Source organism: Suncus etruscus, chromosome 2 (genome assembly GCF_024139225.1).
Source record: "Suncus etruscus isolate mSunEtr1 chromosome 2, mSunEtr1.pri.cur, whole genome shotgun sequence".
Classification (NCBI taxonomy): Eukaryota; Metazoa; Chordata; class Mammalia; order Eulipotyphla; family Soricidae; genus Suncus; species Suncus etruscus.
This window is the reverse complement of record NC_064849.1, coordinates 158,166,752-158,183,804: the sequence shown is the minus strand read 5'-3', so window position 1 is coordinate 158,183,804 and position 17,053 is coordinate 158,166,752. Positions and strand designations below refer to the sequence as shown.

The 17,053-nt window shown below is 41.6% G+C and overlaps 1 protein-coding gene across 1 annotated transcript in view; it reads left to right on the top strand.

Annotated features, from left to right (window-relative positions):
* The first annotated feature begins 1,384 nt into the window (after nucleotides 1-1,384).
* Nucleotides 1,385-17,053, top strand: part of SLCO4C1 (solute carrier organic anion transporter family member 4C1) — a 51,416-nt gene continuing 35,747 nt past the window's right edge. Inside the window, exons 1-2 of the mRNA XM_049769131.1 lie at nucleotides 1,385-1,682; nucleotides 5,620-5,883. Coding sequence (XP_049625088.1) covers nucleotides 1,385-1,682; nucleotides 5,620-5,883 — 562 coding nt within the window. The remainder of the gene's footprint in view (nucleotides 1,683-5,619; nucleotides 5,884-17,053) is intronic.

Below are 17,053 nucleotides of genomic sequence, written 5' to 3'. Positions count from 1 at the left end.
GCCCACCTCAAAGGCAGCGCTGCCTCTCCACCCCACCCCAGCCCAGCCCTCCCCCGCTTGACAGTTGTTGCTATTTGCAAACGCAAACACTCAGGCCTCCCCCGAAGTAAGCTAGGAAAGTGGAAATCCAATTTGGGCTGAGAGGAGAAAAGAAACTGCTGGATGGATGCTCAGCCTTGCAGACCTCAGCCACGCACAAACTCCTTCTTTGGAAGAGTAAGAGAGAAAATAAAAAATAAATAAATAAAACCCAGGGTGGAAGCCGTAGCCGCTGGCACCGTTTACAGGCGTTGCCCATTTCTCAACTGAATGCCTGCCAGCCTTGGGGGTGGGGATGGAGGCGGGTGGAGGTGGGGTGGGACCCCCTGGGGCGAGTGGCCGAGGCGGGAAAGGCTGCGGGCCCTGGGGGTGGGGGCGAGCTGGGCTTGCGGGCTTTTGGAGGAGGTTTCTAGGGATGCCGCGGGAGGGAGACTGCAGGAATGCCCTGGGGCGAGTCGGGGGGAGCTCCCCGGGACGTCTGATTTCCAAATGGTCACCTTGGATGAATTTCAAACTGCAGTACATTGGTCAGCGCTGCTAAGTTTCTTCTTTCTACCTGCGGCACAAAGAACAGCCTAACGTTGCAGAAACACACACACACACACACACACACACACACACACACACACACACACACACTGCAAGGCTAAGCATCCATCCAGCTCTACGTGTGGCACAAATAACAGCCTCACTTTGCAGAAACACAGACACACACAACTAACAAGCATCACTTTGTAGAAACCAACACACACAGACACACACACACACGCACACATACTGCAAGGCTAAGCATCCGTCCAGCTCTACCTGTGGCACAAATAACAGCCTCACTTTGCAGACCTAACACACACACACACACACACACACACACACACACACACACACACACACACACACTGCAAGGCTAAGCATCCATCCAGCTCTACCTGTGGCACAAATAACAGCCTCACTTTGCAGAAACAGACACACAACTAACAGCATCACTTTGCAGAAACCGACACACACACACACACACACACGCATTTGTACATGGGGTTAGAATCAGCGTTACAATCCGACTGCAGGCGACCCTTCCTGCAGAGGCTGCGGCGGCGGACGGAACCGCCTCCCCGCACCTGCTTCTGCCGAGGAGGCGGCGCATCTCCCCGCGGCCGGGCGGCCGGGCTCACCTGGGCCGGTCCGGGCGCGCCCGCACGCTGCGGGGCGACGCTTCCCGCACGGGGGCGCTGCCACCTGCCCTGCCCAGGCCGGGGAGGAGCCGAGCGGGACTCCCGAGCGGGCTCCGGACCTGGCGGCTCCTCTCCCAGCTGCGCGGGCCGGGCCGGGCCGGGCCGGGCCGGGGACCATGAAGGGCGGCGAAGGCGTCGACAACCCCGCGTTCGTGCCCTCCAGCCCCGACGCCCCGCGCCGGCGCCGCGCCTCGGCCTCCGCCGTCGACGTCCGGGTGGAGGTCCCGAGCCCGGAGCCCCCGGCGCCCCCCGCGCCCCCCGCGCCCGCGCCCGACGGCCCGCCCGGGTCCGAGTCGCCCCCCGAGTTCGAGGAGGGGCCGTGCGGCTGGGGCAGCCTGCAGCCCGAGGGTCTGCAGCGCTGCAACACGCCGCTGGGCTTCCTCGTCCACTACTGCCTGCTGGCTCTCACGCAAGGTAAAGTCGGGGGGCGCGGGCTGGGGGACCCCCCAACCCCACCCCGGGGAGAGGAGCGCCGCGCTTGCTCTGCAGCTTCCTCCCGGGCTTGTGCGGGCGCCCGTCGTTGCTGCTAGCTAGCTAGCTAGCCGGGGCGTCTGCTTGGGGTTGGGGGCCCGTCCCAGGGGCCCCTCAATGGCAATTGCACGCTTTTGGGGGGTTGCTGGTTTCCTCCCCCAAGAAGTGCAAACCTAACTTCTACCCCTTGGGCAGGTGGGTGGCTGAATGAGGGAATCCAAGCTTGCAAAAGGGGTTTGTTTGTTTGTTTATTTATTTATTTAGCATTTTTATTTTATTTATTTATTTGGTTGGTTTTGGGGTCACACCCTGCAGGACTCAGGGGTTCTTCCTGGCTCCGCTCTCAGAAATCGCTCCTAGCAGGCTCAGGGGACCATATGGGATGCTGGGATTCGAAGCACCCATCCTTCATGCTATCTTTCCTGCCCCTATTTGTTTGTTTGTTTATCTTGGTATTTATTTATCTATTTGTAAACATTGTTTCTGGTGGGCATTCTTGGATTTGCAAGTTTTAGAGGAAGGTGGGGCTCAAGGGAAAGTGTTTGGAAGTTGCAAAAAATGGGGAGCCCTCAGCCCTGCCAGGTCTTTTTATTATTATTATTATTATTATTATTATTTATTATTATTATTATTATTATTTTTACTTGTTGGATCCCAGTTCTTTTGCACCCCCCTGTGATTTGAGGGTGAGTGAGGCCGGTGCAGCAAGTCGAGGGCTAGTGCAGAGCCTGTTTTTGTTCCCGGAGCTCTTCTTGGTACCTTGGGGAGTTTCTGATAAAGTCGAGGTGTATGCCCTCAGGAGTTGCTCTCCAAGACTGCTTTGGAGGCTCCAGCGGGAGTCATGGAGGGAGGGAGAGAGGGAGGAGAAAGATTGCCTTGAAAGAAAGCTTTAAGAGAAGGTGATACTGACTCCTGCAAAGGATAAACGAAATGCTCCGACTCACACCCTAAGGTGACCAAGCGAGCTGGGTGGGATTAAGTCACACCACAGGATGTTACACAATTCAATAGGGTGTAGATATTTTCTTCTTTTTTTTTTTTTTGGTGGGGAGAGTGATCACTTATAGTTAAAAAATACTTTGGACAGAGGCAATTCAGGACACATCGAAAGAAGTACATGTAGTCTAGGAATTTTCCCTTTGGTGGGGAGGAGGATGGAGGGTGGCTTCCCCAGTTTAGCAGAACCTCAATTCTAAATAGTCTTCCTGTTCTTCCTGTCCTTCTCCTGTCTCAAAGGAACTCATTGTCCCTTGCTTGCTCCTGTAAGGTGTTAAGATAGTGTTTGTTAAAGACTGGCCAATTGCAGGTCTTCTACACAGGTAGTTTTTGTGCTGGGAGTTTGTCTTTTTATTATTCTCGTCCTCACTCAAGTTTATTGTCTTGCTCATGTTCTGATCTTAGTTAACCTAAACACATCAATATAAATGGTCTCAGCATTGTCTCAGTACAATTCCTTTGTATTCAGAGGAACACAAAGTTTTCTTGTAACAAACACAAGTGAAAATTGCTTGCTTACATTTTGGTCATAAACTGCGTTATGGAATTTCAGTGCTATTCCAGAACACATTTCTTTTGGGTTCAATATGAAAGATTGCTTAAAATTATTTTCAGTTATAAGTTGTATTCTTAAAGAACTAAGAGGGTGAGTCAGGAAGCTGTGTCTACCCAGACCTAAATCTACAACTTCAGAAGCATAACCTAAATGTCAGTAGTTCAGTAAATTAATTCCAGTTTTAATTTGTTAGAATGACTGGAAACATTATATTGATGATCCTTGGGAAGACCATTTTAGTGGATTATTGATAGGTGTGTAATGGTGGGGGAAACTGTCTAGAGCAAAGTTTTCTTTTTTGGTTTGTTTTTTGAGTCACTGGGTCATACCCAGTGGTGGTCAGGGTTTAATGTTGGCTTTGTTCTCAGGAAATTACTGCTGGCAGGTTTTTAGGACCTTATGGAGTACAGGGATGGAACCTAGGCTAATGCATACAAGGCAGTCACCCTACCCACTGTATTATCTCCAATCTCAGAAGTTTTAAGATTTTATGCTGGATTCTCCAAGCCAACAGGACTTCTCTTAGCATTGAAATTCCTAGTATGTTTTTTGTGTATTTTGTATACATAGACACATAGAACTTCTTTCTTCCTTTTTTAAAAACAACAACAACAACAACAACAGAACAGATCCTTGGAACTTGTGTAGCATTAAATAGGGCCCCACTGGTTGAACTTTTTTGAGTTTTGCCTACAAACCAATGAGTTCTAGTGCCTTTTATGGGAAATAGGACCTGAAGAGCATCAGCTAGCTGTGTTGGAATGGAGGTGACACTGTAAAGGAGGTGTAGGCCATAAATTTATACCTGGCAAGCAAGACCCGTCAAGTGCCTGAAATCAAAGGTGTTAAGTGCCTGGAAGCAAACTGCATATTAATTTGTGCATCTACCACTTAACCATCCATTGGAACTTGGGCCCAAGATCTTTTATTGTTTGTTTGTTTTCTATGACTCAACACACTTTTAAGGTGTATATTCAAGAGAGAACAGGGACTTCTCCAGAGTGGAAAACACAAGCAAAGAAACATTCCAGCAAGTGAGTGAGACACATGTTCAAGAGAGAACATGGACTTAAAAAGCAAGTCTGACTTTTAATCATTGTGACAGGTTTTCCAGGGGTTGGGTAAAGCTTTATAGTTTTATGTGACTTTCCTAAGATACACAGTTCCTAGACAGAGATTTTGACTTTGAAATTTCAGGAATTACAAATGGCTTTTAGAAACAGTGAATTTGCATAACAGTAAACAAATAATGTGGGTCTTTTAAAACTTGCTGCTAACTTTCTTGAAATATATTTCTTCAAATACAAGAGTTGTCAATATATATGTATACACAAACAGTTCTGATAGGGTTAAATTTAGAGGGATTGTAGTGATCGCGCCTGTGTTTTCTCTATTAACGAATGAAAGGTCCACAGGGTGTTCTTTTCAATAACATCTGTGACTAGTTAAAACACTTTTTAATTATATCTTCATTTTTTCACTCGCTATTGATATATAAAGTCCTGTAAATATACTGTCTAGAGTGGACGACATTTAATAAAGTTGGTTAAAATTATATTTCCAGCTTTTCTTTGTTTACCTTCTATTCCTCAGTCCTGGTTATTCTCAGCAGATTGAGGGGGTCAAGGTCAGGTTTTGTTTTTATCCTTTGACTTTACATATAAATTAGTGTACCCGTGGAAGTAATATTCCTCTCTCCTCTCTCTCCTCTCTCTCTCTCTCTCTCTCTCTCTCTCTCTCTCTCTCTCTCGGCCATTTATAATGTCTGATCTCAAAGCAAATATATTAGTAAGGACATATGTTTTTGAGTTGCCAGGCTATGTAACTTTGATAACAGTACACTAAAAATATAAAGATAACTAATTTTTTTAGATTTAATTTAATGTTATTGAAACCATTGTGATTTACAAAGTCCTTCATAGTTGGGTTTCAGACATACAATGAATTAGAGCCGATTCCACCAACAGTGTTGACTACCCTCTACCATGTTCCCAGAGTGTATACCAACCACCACCATTTGCCCCCTAGCCTCTCAGTAGTTGGACTATTAAAGTTTGATTCCATTGTTGTTGCCTTTGGCTTGAATATTAGTTCTGTTCTTCATTAACACTACCAATGCCCCCAAGACTGTTTGACCCCTGACCCCCATCCTTTCATATTTGTGTTTTCCTCCTCTGTTCAGTTTCTTTCCTTCTCCTTGCTATACTCTGGGACTACAAATAACTAAATTTTAAGAGCATCATGTTCACAAACAATTTCTGATGGTAGAACTCTATTTATTTATGTATTTATTTATGGTAGAGCTCATGTATTTATTTTTCTTTCTAGGTATTGTAGTCAATGGCCTCGTAAATATCAGTATATCTACTATTGAGAAGCGCTATGAGCTGAAGAGTTCCCTCACAGGCCTGATTTCATCAAGCTATGATATCTCCTTTTGCGTGCTGTCTTTATTTGTCTCATTCTTTGGTGAAAGAGGACACAAACCAAGATGGCTTTCATTTGCATCCTTTATGATAGGACTGGGAGCATTTGTATTTTCACTGCCAAGATTTTTTAGTGGAGCATACCAAATAGGGTCCCTTTTTGAAGGTAAGATTTCTGTTGTTTGTTTTTGCTAAGAAATTGTCTGAAACATGATCCTGGGCTTTGTTGGGTAAAACTCTGGTGCTAAGGGCTCATGTGATCAGCATATCGCTACTTGGCTTTATGTGAAATATGTGAAATGGAAGATTTTAGATCTAGATTGTACATTGTTCATTAACTTCTGTGTTCCTCTAGTAGTCATGTCCTTAGTGCACTCACTGCTCTTCAAAAAGCAAGAAGTTGGTTTTCCTTTGCAGGGTGTTGGAATCTGTTTGGACTTAGAAGATGTGCTATTATTCTCCTTTGGTGGTTGTTTGGTCTAGGTTTACAGCTCAGTTCTGTATTCTGACCTGTTCGATCCTGATAGGAGATTGGGGAGGATTTAGAGGAACTCGGGAATTTTTCCTTCCATTATAGAGAAGTAGTTTCTTAGAAGTTTTGTGAGTTATCTAATGTGTTGTTCCAGTTAGATGAAGTACATTATTCAAAAACTCAAAAGGGAAATGTCAGTACATTTTTGGTGGTGGTGTTATTTTGTTGTTGTTATTCCGATATATATATATAATTAATCATGCCAGGCAATGCTGGGGATTACATCTGCCTCTGCGCTCAAAAAAATCACATCCTGGGCTGAGAGATAACATGGAGGTTGGGGTGTTTACCTTACATGCAGAAGGATGGTGGTTCGAATCCTGGCAGCCTTATGGCCCCCTGAGCCTCCAGGAGCGATTTCTGGAGCGTAGAGCCAGAAGTAACCCCTAACGCTGTTGGGTGGTGACCCAAAAAACCAAAAAAAAAAAAAAAGTCACTCCTGGCAGGGCACAGGGGACCATATGGGATGCCAGGATTTTTGAACCACTGTCTGTCCTGGATCAGCTGCGTGGCAATGCAGAATGCCCTACCACTGTGCTATCTCTCCTGCACACAAGGATCACTCCTGTGATGTTTGGAGGACCATCTGGGATGCTAGAGATTGAAGTTGGGGTCAGCTGCATGCCAGATAAATGCTCTCCCACTGTACTATTGCATAGGGCCCCTGACATTTTCATGATTTTTTATATTTTTTTTCACCAAAAAATAATTTTTAGTGAGAAAATAGGTTTGATAGAGCAGGAAGAATGTACTAAAGAAAGATATCTATATTTTTAGTGTCCTTCCTAGTAGCAAATTTAAAATAAAGCTTACGGAACTATAAAATTTCGGTTTTCAGGCTTTGGTTCCATAGGAGAATTAAAGGCCTTAGCATAATGACAGGAAATTGGGGGGTAGGCAGCAAAGTAGTTATTGGCTTTTTAAGAAGATAAGATTTTTTTAGAAATTTGTATTCTTAATGTTAGTATTTCCTAATCATGTTTCTCAGTTACAGACTGAACAGAAGTAGAAAAAAGTTTTCAACAACAGTATATGTGTGTGATATATAGTGCAATTGTTGTAAATATACATATATACATATTTTATAATATATATTATAAAGTATATATATATTTCTGGGTTTTTGAGCAACTGGCTGCTCTTGGGTTATTCCTGGCTCTGTGCTCAGAAATGACTCTTGGCAGGCGAGGGGGATCATATGGAATGCTGAGGGTTCAAATCCAGGTTGGGTCCTAGGTTGTTGCCTTCGAGGCAAGTGCCTCTATCTACCTCTGCTATCACTCTGGCCTCAACATCAAAATATTTCTAGTGAAGCACCATTTTTAGGAATTTACTAATCAGGCAGCAGACTTTGTTTTGGAAATAAAAATGATATGCAGGCATATGAACTAATGTCATATTTTTAAAACATGCTTGAGTTTAGAATGAATGAGATAAGGAAAAAGTATTTTATCAGGTGAAAGAGCACATAAATGAAATTGTAGTGGCTATCCAGGATTTGAATATGTTTTGTGGTAAGGTCAAGTTCTTACAGTAGAAAAATCTAAAATTTATTCTGTCATACAAGAACTATGACTGTGATGTCAGGATACTATTTTATACCCTTCAGATGACAGTCTGACTTAGTGGGATCACCAATTTGTCCTTAAGTGTATGATACATTGATGTAAACAAATCTGAGGTTCTTAAGTTTCAGATCTTTTATTTATTTATTTATTTATTTATTTATTTATTTATTTATTTATTTATTTATTTATTTATTTTTTTTTTTTTTTGGTTTTTGGGCCACATCCGGTGTTGCTCAGGGGTTACTCCTGGCTGTCTGCTCAGAAATAGCTCCTGGCAGGCACGGGGGACCATATGGGACACCGGATTCGAACCAACCATCCTTAGGTCCTGGATCGCTGCTTGCGAGCATAACACCGCTTGTGCTATCTAAGTTTTCAGATCGTTTTTTTTTTTTTTGATTTTGTGGGCCACACCCGGTAATGCTCAGGGGTTACTCCTGGATAGTGTGCTCAGAAGTTGCTCCTGGGCTTGGGGGACCATATGGGGGACACCGGGGATCGAACCGCGGTCCGTCCAAGGCTAGCGCAGGCAAGGCAGGTACCTTACCTTTAGCGCCACCCGCCTGGGCCCCTAAGTTTCAGATCTTAAGTACAGATCCTATTACGATAAACCTGGAGTGCTACAGTCTCTTGCCATGGCACACTTAGAGGTTATAGCCAAATTGTATAATTTGTAGTTATGATTTTTTTAATTTTACAAATTATTTAAGTTTTTTAATTATATTGCTTACTTTAATTAAAGAGTTTTCATAGATTGGCTGAGCTCTTAAGTCAAGATACTCAAGCTTATTTGACCTATCATTATCTTTTCAGATAAAAAAAACCCAACAAACTCTGTAGAGCACCCTGTGGGTGAATAAGCAGAAAACTTACTAAGTTGTACCAGAGGCCATCCCCATATTTCTTGTCTCCCCAAGGAGACAATATCCCCCACCTGGAGAAATGGGCCCAATAACACCCCACTTTGGGGGTTACTATTATAAACTGAGACTTCAGATAGTACTTTGTTTGTGACAAAATATAGAGTCAGACTGTCCTTGTTTTGGGTTTAGTCATTTATATACAATGAGTATGGTCATGGACTAAAGGTGGGTACTTAGAAATACCACTTCAGGCCACCTATTGAGAAAGGGAAAGCAAAATGAACAAATAAGATGTTATGGACTGCACATACACAAGGAACAAGTAGTTTCGATACTAGCGCAAAAAGAGTTAGGGGAGGTTATTGTACTTATAACTGGGACAATACACCTCCTTGAGAGATGCTTTCATGACTGGAAAAATGTATGCTTCTTGCAGCAGTGGCTTAGGTACATTTTAGCAGTTGCATTTTTTTTGCCAGTCAAGCAATGAACTTTGAAAAGTATAAGGTATATTTAAATTTCCTTTAGAAGTTTATGAGTGTTTACCAATGAAAATATTTTGAATATCTTATTTAAAGATATTGCTGATTTTGGCTGTTACTTTGAGAGAGGATTATAAGCAGATGGATCAGTGAAAATATTTGCACTACAGTTCACCTGAGCTGGTCAAAGAGGTTAGGACAGATTAGTTAACAGTAGAAAGTCCAGAGAAATTGAAGCAGCTAAGAGAAAGATCTTGGCCAGAGAAATAGTACAGCCTCTGGATGTCACCAGGAGATGCTGGAGTGCGGGACTGGAAGCCAGAAGGTGGCTCTCAGGAATGGGCCCTAACTACTGTCCACTCTGTCCCCCTAGAAAATAGTAGCCTTCAAGTGAGAAAAGCAAAACATATGGTGGAAATGCTCCTTATTTAAAATTAAAAGCCAGGGAATATACAGATTTTGAATGGCAAGAGCCAAAAATATAGGAACATAATGTTAGAGCTTGGATTTTTATTAATTGAAATCACACATGCAGTTTAAAAACTAGCATTTAGAAAATGAGTGCATTCATGTTTGTGTGTGTGTGTGTGTGTGTGTGTGTGGTGTGTGTGCGCGCGCGGCACGCGCGCTGCGTGCGTGTGTGGTGCGCGTGCTCTGTTTTTGGATTTAAGGAAACCAGAGTCAGTTCTCAGTGTGGAGAAAATAATCTCTGAAGTAGAAGATTAAGGGTAATCTAATATCATTGGTAAGTTAGAAGAAAACAAAATATGAAATAGTGAGAAGTATTATAGTTTCTACAGGTGTGAGAATTAACCCAGGGAGGAGGTTAAAAGTTAACAAAAGGTAGAAAAGAATGTTTGGAAGCACCCTTAAATTTCATCTTATCAAAAGTAAATTTTGAGCAGGTTTGGGAAAATATTTTTAAGATAGGTTTAGAGACATAAAGTTTAGGGGGTATTTGACTTTGAATGGGTATAACAAACATTTTGTAAGTCCTTGGTTAAATTTCAATACTCATTAAGTAATAGCAAGTTACTCAAGAAATATTTGAGTTGTCAAAATATGTTAGTGAGTGAATCCCCTTAAAGTTGGCTTGTCTTGCCACAAAGGCCAGTTAAGTTAAAATTATTAATTCATCGGGAGATAAGGGCAGGTTTGAGATTCATTTTTCCTTAATTGGACTAATGAGAAATGAACATTGTTTTAACTAGTTTAAAAGACATATGGTATCATAGGCAAAAATATTATTGTCATAAATTATCGATTTTTTTTTTTGCTTTTTTGGGCCACACCCAGTGACGGCTCAGGGGGTTACACCTGAAAGTATGCTGAGAAATCGCTTCCTGGAGCTTGGGGGACTACATGGGACACCAGGGATAGAACCCAGGTCTGTTCTAGGTTAGCATGTGCAAGGCAAATGCCCTACCGCTTGCGGCCACGTGCTCTGGCACCCTTAACTTTCTGGGTAATTTTTGGGCCAATGAAAAACTTGTAGTGTGAAAAGGGAAACTAAAAATGCTAAGCATGTTTTGAATATCAAATGTTTTAATATTCTTTTAGATTAATTTTACTTCAGCATTGCTAAAATATTTCTATCACTGATACCTTGCAGTGTTGTAGAATGTCAGGATTATTTTTTCATAGATTGTTAACAATGTTTTTTTCTCATTTTTTCTTAAAAAAAAAGGATATCTATGTAGTTCAAGTACTCATTCTGCTAATAACATATGGGCAGAAAATGATGAAGAAATGCATGGTATTCTTTCCTCAGCAGGATTGGCAAATGGTAGTTTGCTGTAAGAAAGAAGTGGGGAAATTTTGTTCTCATTGCTTAAAAAAAAAAAAGCTTAACTAGTGTGAGTTTTTAACTTTTTTTTTCTTATTAGAAGGGTTGCTACTGAAAGTATGCAATTCATCAAAAGTACCTATAAGTATATGTACCAGGTATGTACTTTTAGACAAAATGGACTATAGTCTTTGCTTGAACCTATGATATATGGGTTGTCTCTGAACAAGTGTCTTTAGATATAAATCACTGTAGTGTGGGTAACTACTTTATCAAGGGAGATTATACAGTCAGTGCAGTGATAAGTGTAATTGAATAATAGATGTTTTATAAAGAATATCAATGAATGGGTAAGTTTCATAAGTAATAGCTTTCCTAATGTAAAACAATAGTTTAAAATCCTGCCTTGTTTAGTTGTTAGCACTGGTAATTATATTATATAGAACTAAGTCTTTTCATAATATGGCATCCCCTTTATTTGTAGCTTAGGGAACCATAATGGGGTGCTGTGGATTCAATAACTTCTATGTGCAACCTTTATCCCTGTACTATAGATCTCCTAGCTATATATACATATATAATATGATTTTATATTTAATATTTAATTTTGTAGTGTGTATGTATATTATATTAATTTTGGCCACACCCAGCTGTGTTCAGGCTTATTCCTGGCTTTGTGCTCAGGAATCATTCCTGGTGGGACTGGGGAACCACGTGATTGTGCTCGGAACCCAAATGGGTTTTTTAACATGAAAGGGCAAGCACCCTATCTTCTGTACTATCTCTCTTGTCCCCTGAAGTATTTTTTGTTTTAAATAAACTCAGTGGTATTTGAAAGATAGGGGCATAGTAAAACATAACTAATACCATAGCTATTTCTCTTTGTTCTTGTAAATATGCCATTTATGGGAATTTTAAAAAATTAGTGACTGTTTAGACATTATGAGTATTTAAATTTTATCTCTGACATTGCTTAGTCTATGATTTCTCTCTTCCTTTTAGTATTCATATCACTTTGAATTTTTTTATAAGAAAGTTTTATAATGTCTTTCCAGTGTTTTTAATAATTTTTCTTTATTTCCTCCTGTTTTATATTTGTTGCCATAATAGAACATAAAAGTTTCTTTGGTCGAGATTATACATTTTATAGTATCAGTTGCCATTGTTACGAAATCTAAAATTTTTTTTTTGAGATGTTAACTTTCTTTTTTTTTTTTGGTTTTTGGGCCACACCCTGCAGTGCTCAGGGGTTACTCCTGGGCTGTCTGCTCAGAAATAGCTCCTGGCAGGCACGGGGGACCATATGGGACACCGGGATTCGAACCAACCACCTTTGGTCCCTGGATTCGGCTGCTTGCAAGGCAAACAACCAGCTGTGCTATCTCTCCGGGCCCGTTAGACTTCTTTTTTTTTTTAGTAGATATGCTGGGTTCAGATGAGCTATTGTATAAGTGTTAAGTAAACTGAATTAACACCCAGGACTGTTGATGCTGAAACCTCATTTAGACTTATCTTTATATTAATCTTTAATTTTTCACAAGCCCCCAGAGACCTGCCTACATGATCTATGATATATGGATAATTTTCACCATACCATCTAGGGGAACTCAAAACCAGTAGTAACTAAGCAAGGTACTACAAATGAAATTAATGTGTGTCCCTAAGTGAAACAGTGTCTGTAATTACTTCATGGGCAGAAATATAATCTGAACCAAATTATGGAATTTCACAACTTTACTTATTTATTTATTTTGATGAGAGTGGATTACAAATCTTTCACAATATTATTTTAGCTACATAGTGATAATGAATCAGGGGGCATTCCCACCACCAATATTGTCCCTTCCTCCACCCCTGTTCCCAGCATACACCCCATAACCCCCTTTTTTTACCCCCCCAGGCTGCTAGTATAGGTGGTTCACTCTGTGTCTAGTATGTTGTAAATTGGGTATCGATTCTGTTGTCCTTGGCTTTGCTAATTTTGATTCTTTTTTTTATTTCTACTTAACGTTCATCTGACTATTTGTCTCGTTATCTTCATTATATCCCCCTCCATTAGTGGGTGAAACAAGATGGTTCAAGTTGTGTGGTTCTGTTTGAAGGAGAGAGTAAAAAAAATAACAACTTTTGGTTTTGTTTGGTTTTGTTTTGGGGTCACACCCAGCTGTGCTCAGGGGTTAATCCTGACTCTACACTCAGAAATTGCTCCTGGCAGGCTCAAGGACCATATGGGATGCTGGGATTCCAACCACTGTCCTTCTGCATGCAAGGCAAAGCCCGACCTCCATGCTATCTCTCCAGCCCCAGTAATAATAACTTTTTTATCCAACTCTCAGACGTAACAATTTTACTGATCTCAAAATTTCTTTACAACATATGTTACTAAAGTTTTCTCTTCCTCTCAACCTAGTTCTGAAGCATTTGAGTGATGGGCTTGGGAGGAAGGGAAATAATAATATTGAGATGAGAGAGAATGACAGAGAGGATAGAGAAGAAATTGGCCTCGGAGCTTTAGAATATTACCATGGTCCTCTGGTTAGAAAAGGAATGATGGAAGTAGAAGAGTTGACCAAGGGTTGCTCTTCTCATAGCCATTGCAGCCATCCTGAACCTGTTGGTAGCTCCTTAGTCTTGTTAGTTTTGGATGTAGAATGGGGAAAGATAAACAGGTTGGTAAGATCTCTACATCTGTTATCTGGCTGTAGATCGAAAGGATAACTTCAGGGAGAGATATGTAGAAGCTCCAAGGGGAGATAGTAAACCAGAACAAATACTATGCAGGTCCCTAAGGATATTATCCTGAATGCAAGCAAGGCCATCAGATATTTAAAAAGTACAGGAGTGATGATTGCTTCCATACGTCTGTGCATTGTTAATGTATTGGGTGTAAATGTATGGATATTTTTGGAAGAGGATTATAAATCATTTTTACACAGTCAGGTGGTGACACCAGTTATAATGTTTTGGTCCATATTCTTTCCCCTTTGGTCCTTTCCTAGAGTAAATCATCAGCACTTCTGATTGATAATCAAATGTTTTATTTTTCTTGTTGACCACGAAGATATTCTAAAAATAATGCATCATTGTTATCACATCTCAGCATGATTTTTGCCACAGAAGGTTTGGTGCAGTGATTTTGAACTACAGCTGTTTTATTTCTTAGAGACACATACGAATGTTATGAAAGAAGAGGAGAGTAGCTACTAGTGGCCCCCAGTGTATATAGAGACCAGACTTTGGAAAATAGAGCACTGGGCCTCTCTTCCCCTAACAAAGAAGCACCCACGATATTATTTCAATCTAAAAGAAGTCTAAGGCAGAAACACAAATAAAATTTTTATTTCATATAGGAGTTGCATAGTACAATAGGTAGGGTGCTTGCCTTCCCTGGGGCCAACCTAGGTTTGATCCCCATCATCCTTTGTGGTCCCTGAGTACGATCAGGAATAATTCCTTAATGCAGAACCAGGTGTGGTATAAAAACCAAAACCAAATTTTTAAAAAAAATTATTTGTACAAACACATATACACAAAAGCCAGGACAAGCTAAAATGGTATCTATTGTGTGATAACTTGCAGAGTAAGATTTCTTTGGTAAAGAACATATTATCTGTGCTAAGCAAGGCAGAAACCGTTTGTGTTGCCAGAATACAGAAGGTAACTCCTGAGGGGTGGTGTAATTGTGCTCCTGGCTACTGAACCTTAAAATCCACTTACAGAATTTTTGCTTCCTGCTGAAGCCTTATTGTGTCTAGTCCATAAAATATTCCTGAAAAATCAGGTCACATAGTTGTATCTGGTGCCCAAGATCAAACCCTTGTTACTCCCTACAAGGCAAGTACCTTCCTTATCCCTGTACTATCTGCCTAAACCCCATATATTTATACTCTTACCTGGAAGAGAAAGTGGTAACACAACTGACAGAAGTTATAGATGGCTGTTGCCAAGGGGGAAGTTGGTTTGTTTCTGAGCAGTGGCAAAAAAAGTGTCTTTTAGGTTGAGGGAAGTGCCTTGAGTGTCTCTCAAACCCGCTGTCTCTCCCCTCAGGTTCTTACTGGTTATAAGCAAACTGTGCCAGTCCCAAGAGAGAGAAATGAAAACTTGTGTTTTTTCAGATGAATTCCTAGATCAAATAAAGGAATGGTCAAGAGCTAATTCAATAGAATAAGGAGGGTAAAGAAAAAAAGATTTGTTTAAGCTCTCTGACCTTCAGGTGAAGGAGCCCATAAGATTGGTGACTGGCCTCATCATGTGGCCCTCTACTGCCCTTTCTGAAGATAGTGAAGACTGACGACTCCCTACCATGGTGCTTTGTGAATGTCTTGCATTGGGAGATGGGTTTTTCATTTGGATCAGGATGAAATTGGGGGCTGTAGAGATAATGCTGGAGTTTAGGCACATGCCTCATTTGCACTAAATCTGGTTTCATCCCCAAGAGCTGCAATGTGTTCCTAGAGCCTTAGAATGATCCCTGAAGACAAGAGAGCAAGTAAGTAAGCAATGAACACTACGTTGGTAGGCCCCACCTACTAGTGCTCCTGGCTCTATCCTGGCTCTGTCATAGGTCACTCTCTGGTGGACTTGGGATCACAGGTTGTAGCAGAGATCAAACTCAGGTTAACTTTATATACTATCCGTGTTGTATTATATCTTTAGCCACCCAAAGGATTGGCTTTGATTGAGGCAGACAGGATGTTGGCTTTTTATTTCAATTCATTTCAGAATTGTAGTTTGATTTAAGAAAAGTGTTCCATAGTCAGAAACCCATAAAGATGGGCTGGAAAGATAACAGAGCAGTAAGGAATTTGACTTGCACGAGGTCCCACCTGGGATGGACCAGGGATCAATTTCCATCATCTCATGTGGTCCTCTGAGCCTGCCAGGGGGCGATTTCTGAGTGCAGAGCCAGGAGTAACTCCTGAGAGCTGCTGGGTGTGGGCCCCCCAAACAAACAAACAAAGAAAACGTATAGAAATTTTTACATCAGGCTCAAGGATGCAGGTGAGCGTTCCAACTTGCTTCCTAACACATACAAGCTCAATGACCTTCACAGTTACACACAAAAAGCATTTGGATTATCTACTTGTGAAACATTTTCTTTTTCTTTCTTCTTTTTTTAATTTTTGTGATCAGTTTGTGTGCAAGGCAAACGTCCTACCGCTGTGCTATCTCTCTGGCCCGTACTGGTGAAACATTTTCATCCTAGGTCTGATACATATTTTAGGTATTGTTTATTTAGGAGTCTTGGGGCCACCGCTGGCACAGCACTGCAGTACTTCTGGGGTTTCTTCTGGTGGTGCTGGGCATGAACCTGGACCTCCAGCATGGGAAACAGCACACCAGAACCCCACCTGCTTTTGAATTCTTTCCCTGGCCTTCCTGTTTGGATGAAACACTGAATGGCGCTAAAACAGCCGGCAAGGTCTTGCTACCACCCTGGCATATTTGTTAGAGGATTTCCCTACACACAGAGTTTTACAGGAGGGCCTCTGGCTGCCTACTGGTAGAGCACCCACTATTTCTTCTCTAAAATCGGCCTTTGTTAAAAAACAAAACAAAACCAAAAACAGCAAGCAACCCACATCCATTAAAGATATTCCCTCAGCTATGTTTTGTTACTTTGGTGGGGAGGGTGTTTGGAGCCACACCTGGCAGTCAGGAGTAACTCCTGACTGCCCTCCTAAATTACTACTGAGCAGAGTCAGAGGGACCATATGGCATGTCAAGGATCGAACACAGGTTAGTAGCATGCAAGGCAAACGCCTAACCCGCTGTGCATCTTTCTGGCCCCACCTCATTACTTTTAACTGGGGGTTTTTAGTTGGATATTGAAGGATAAATAGTTTCACAGGGATTGCAGGCAAAGAAGGAAAGTCTGTACTTCAGGTGTTGTCACTTAAATGCAATAAGATAAGTGTTGCCATCTTCACGGAGCATCTTCTTGCCACCTTCTCAGAGCATCTGGTGCCATCAAGAAGAGTCAGTCCAGATTCCTGTGCCCAGAGGGACCCACATCACAGACATAGAAACCTGACAGGGACCTCAGATATAAGGCCTGGGCTATGTTTGGGGAGGCATATCAGATGCCCACTTCAGTTGTGTAAG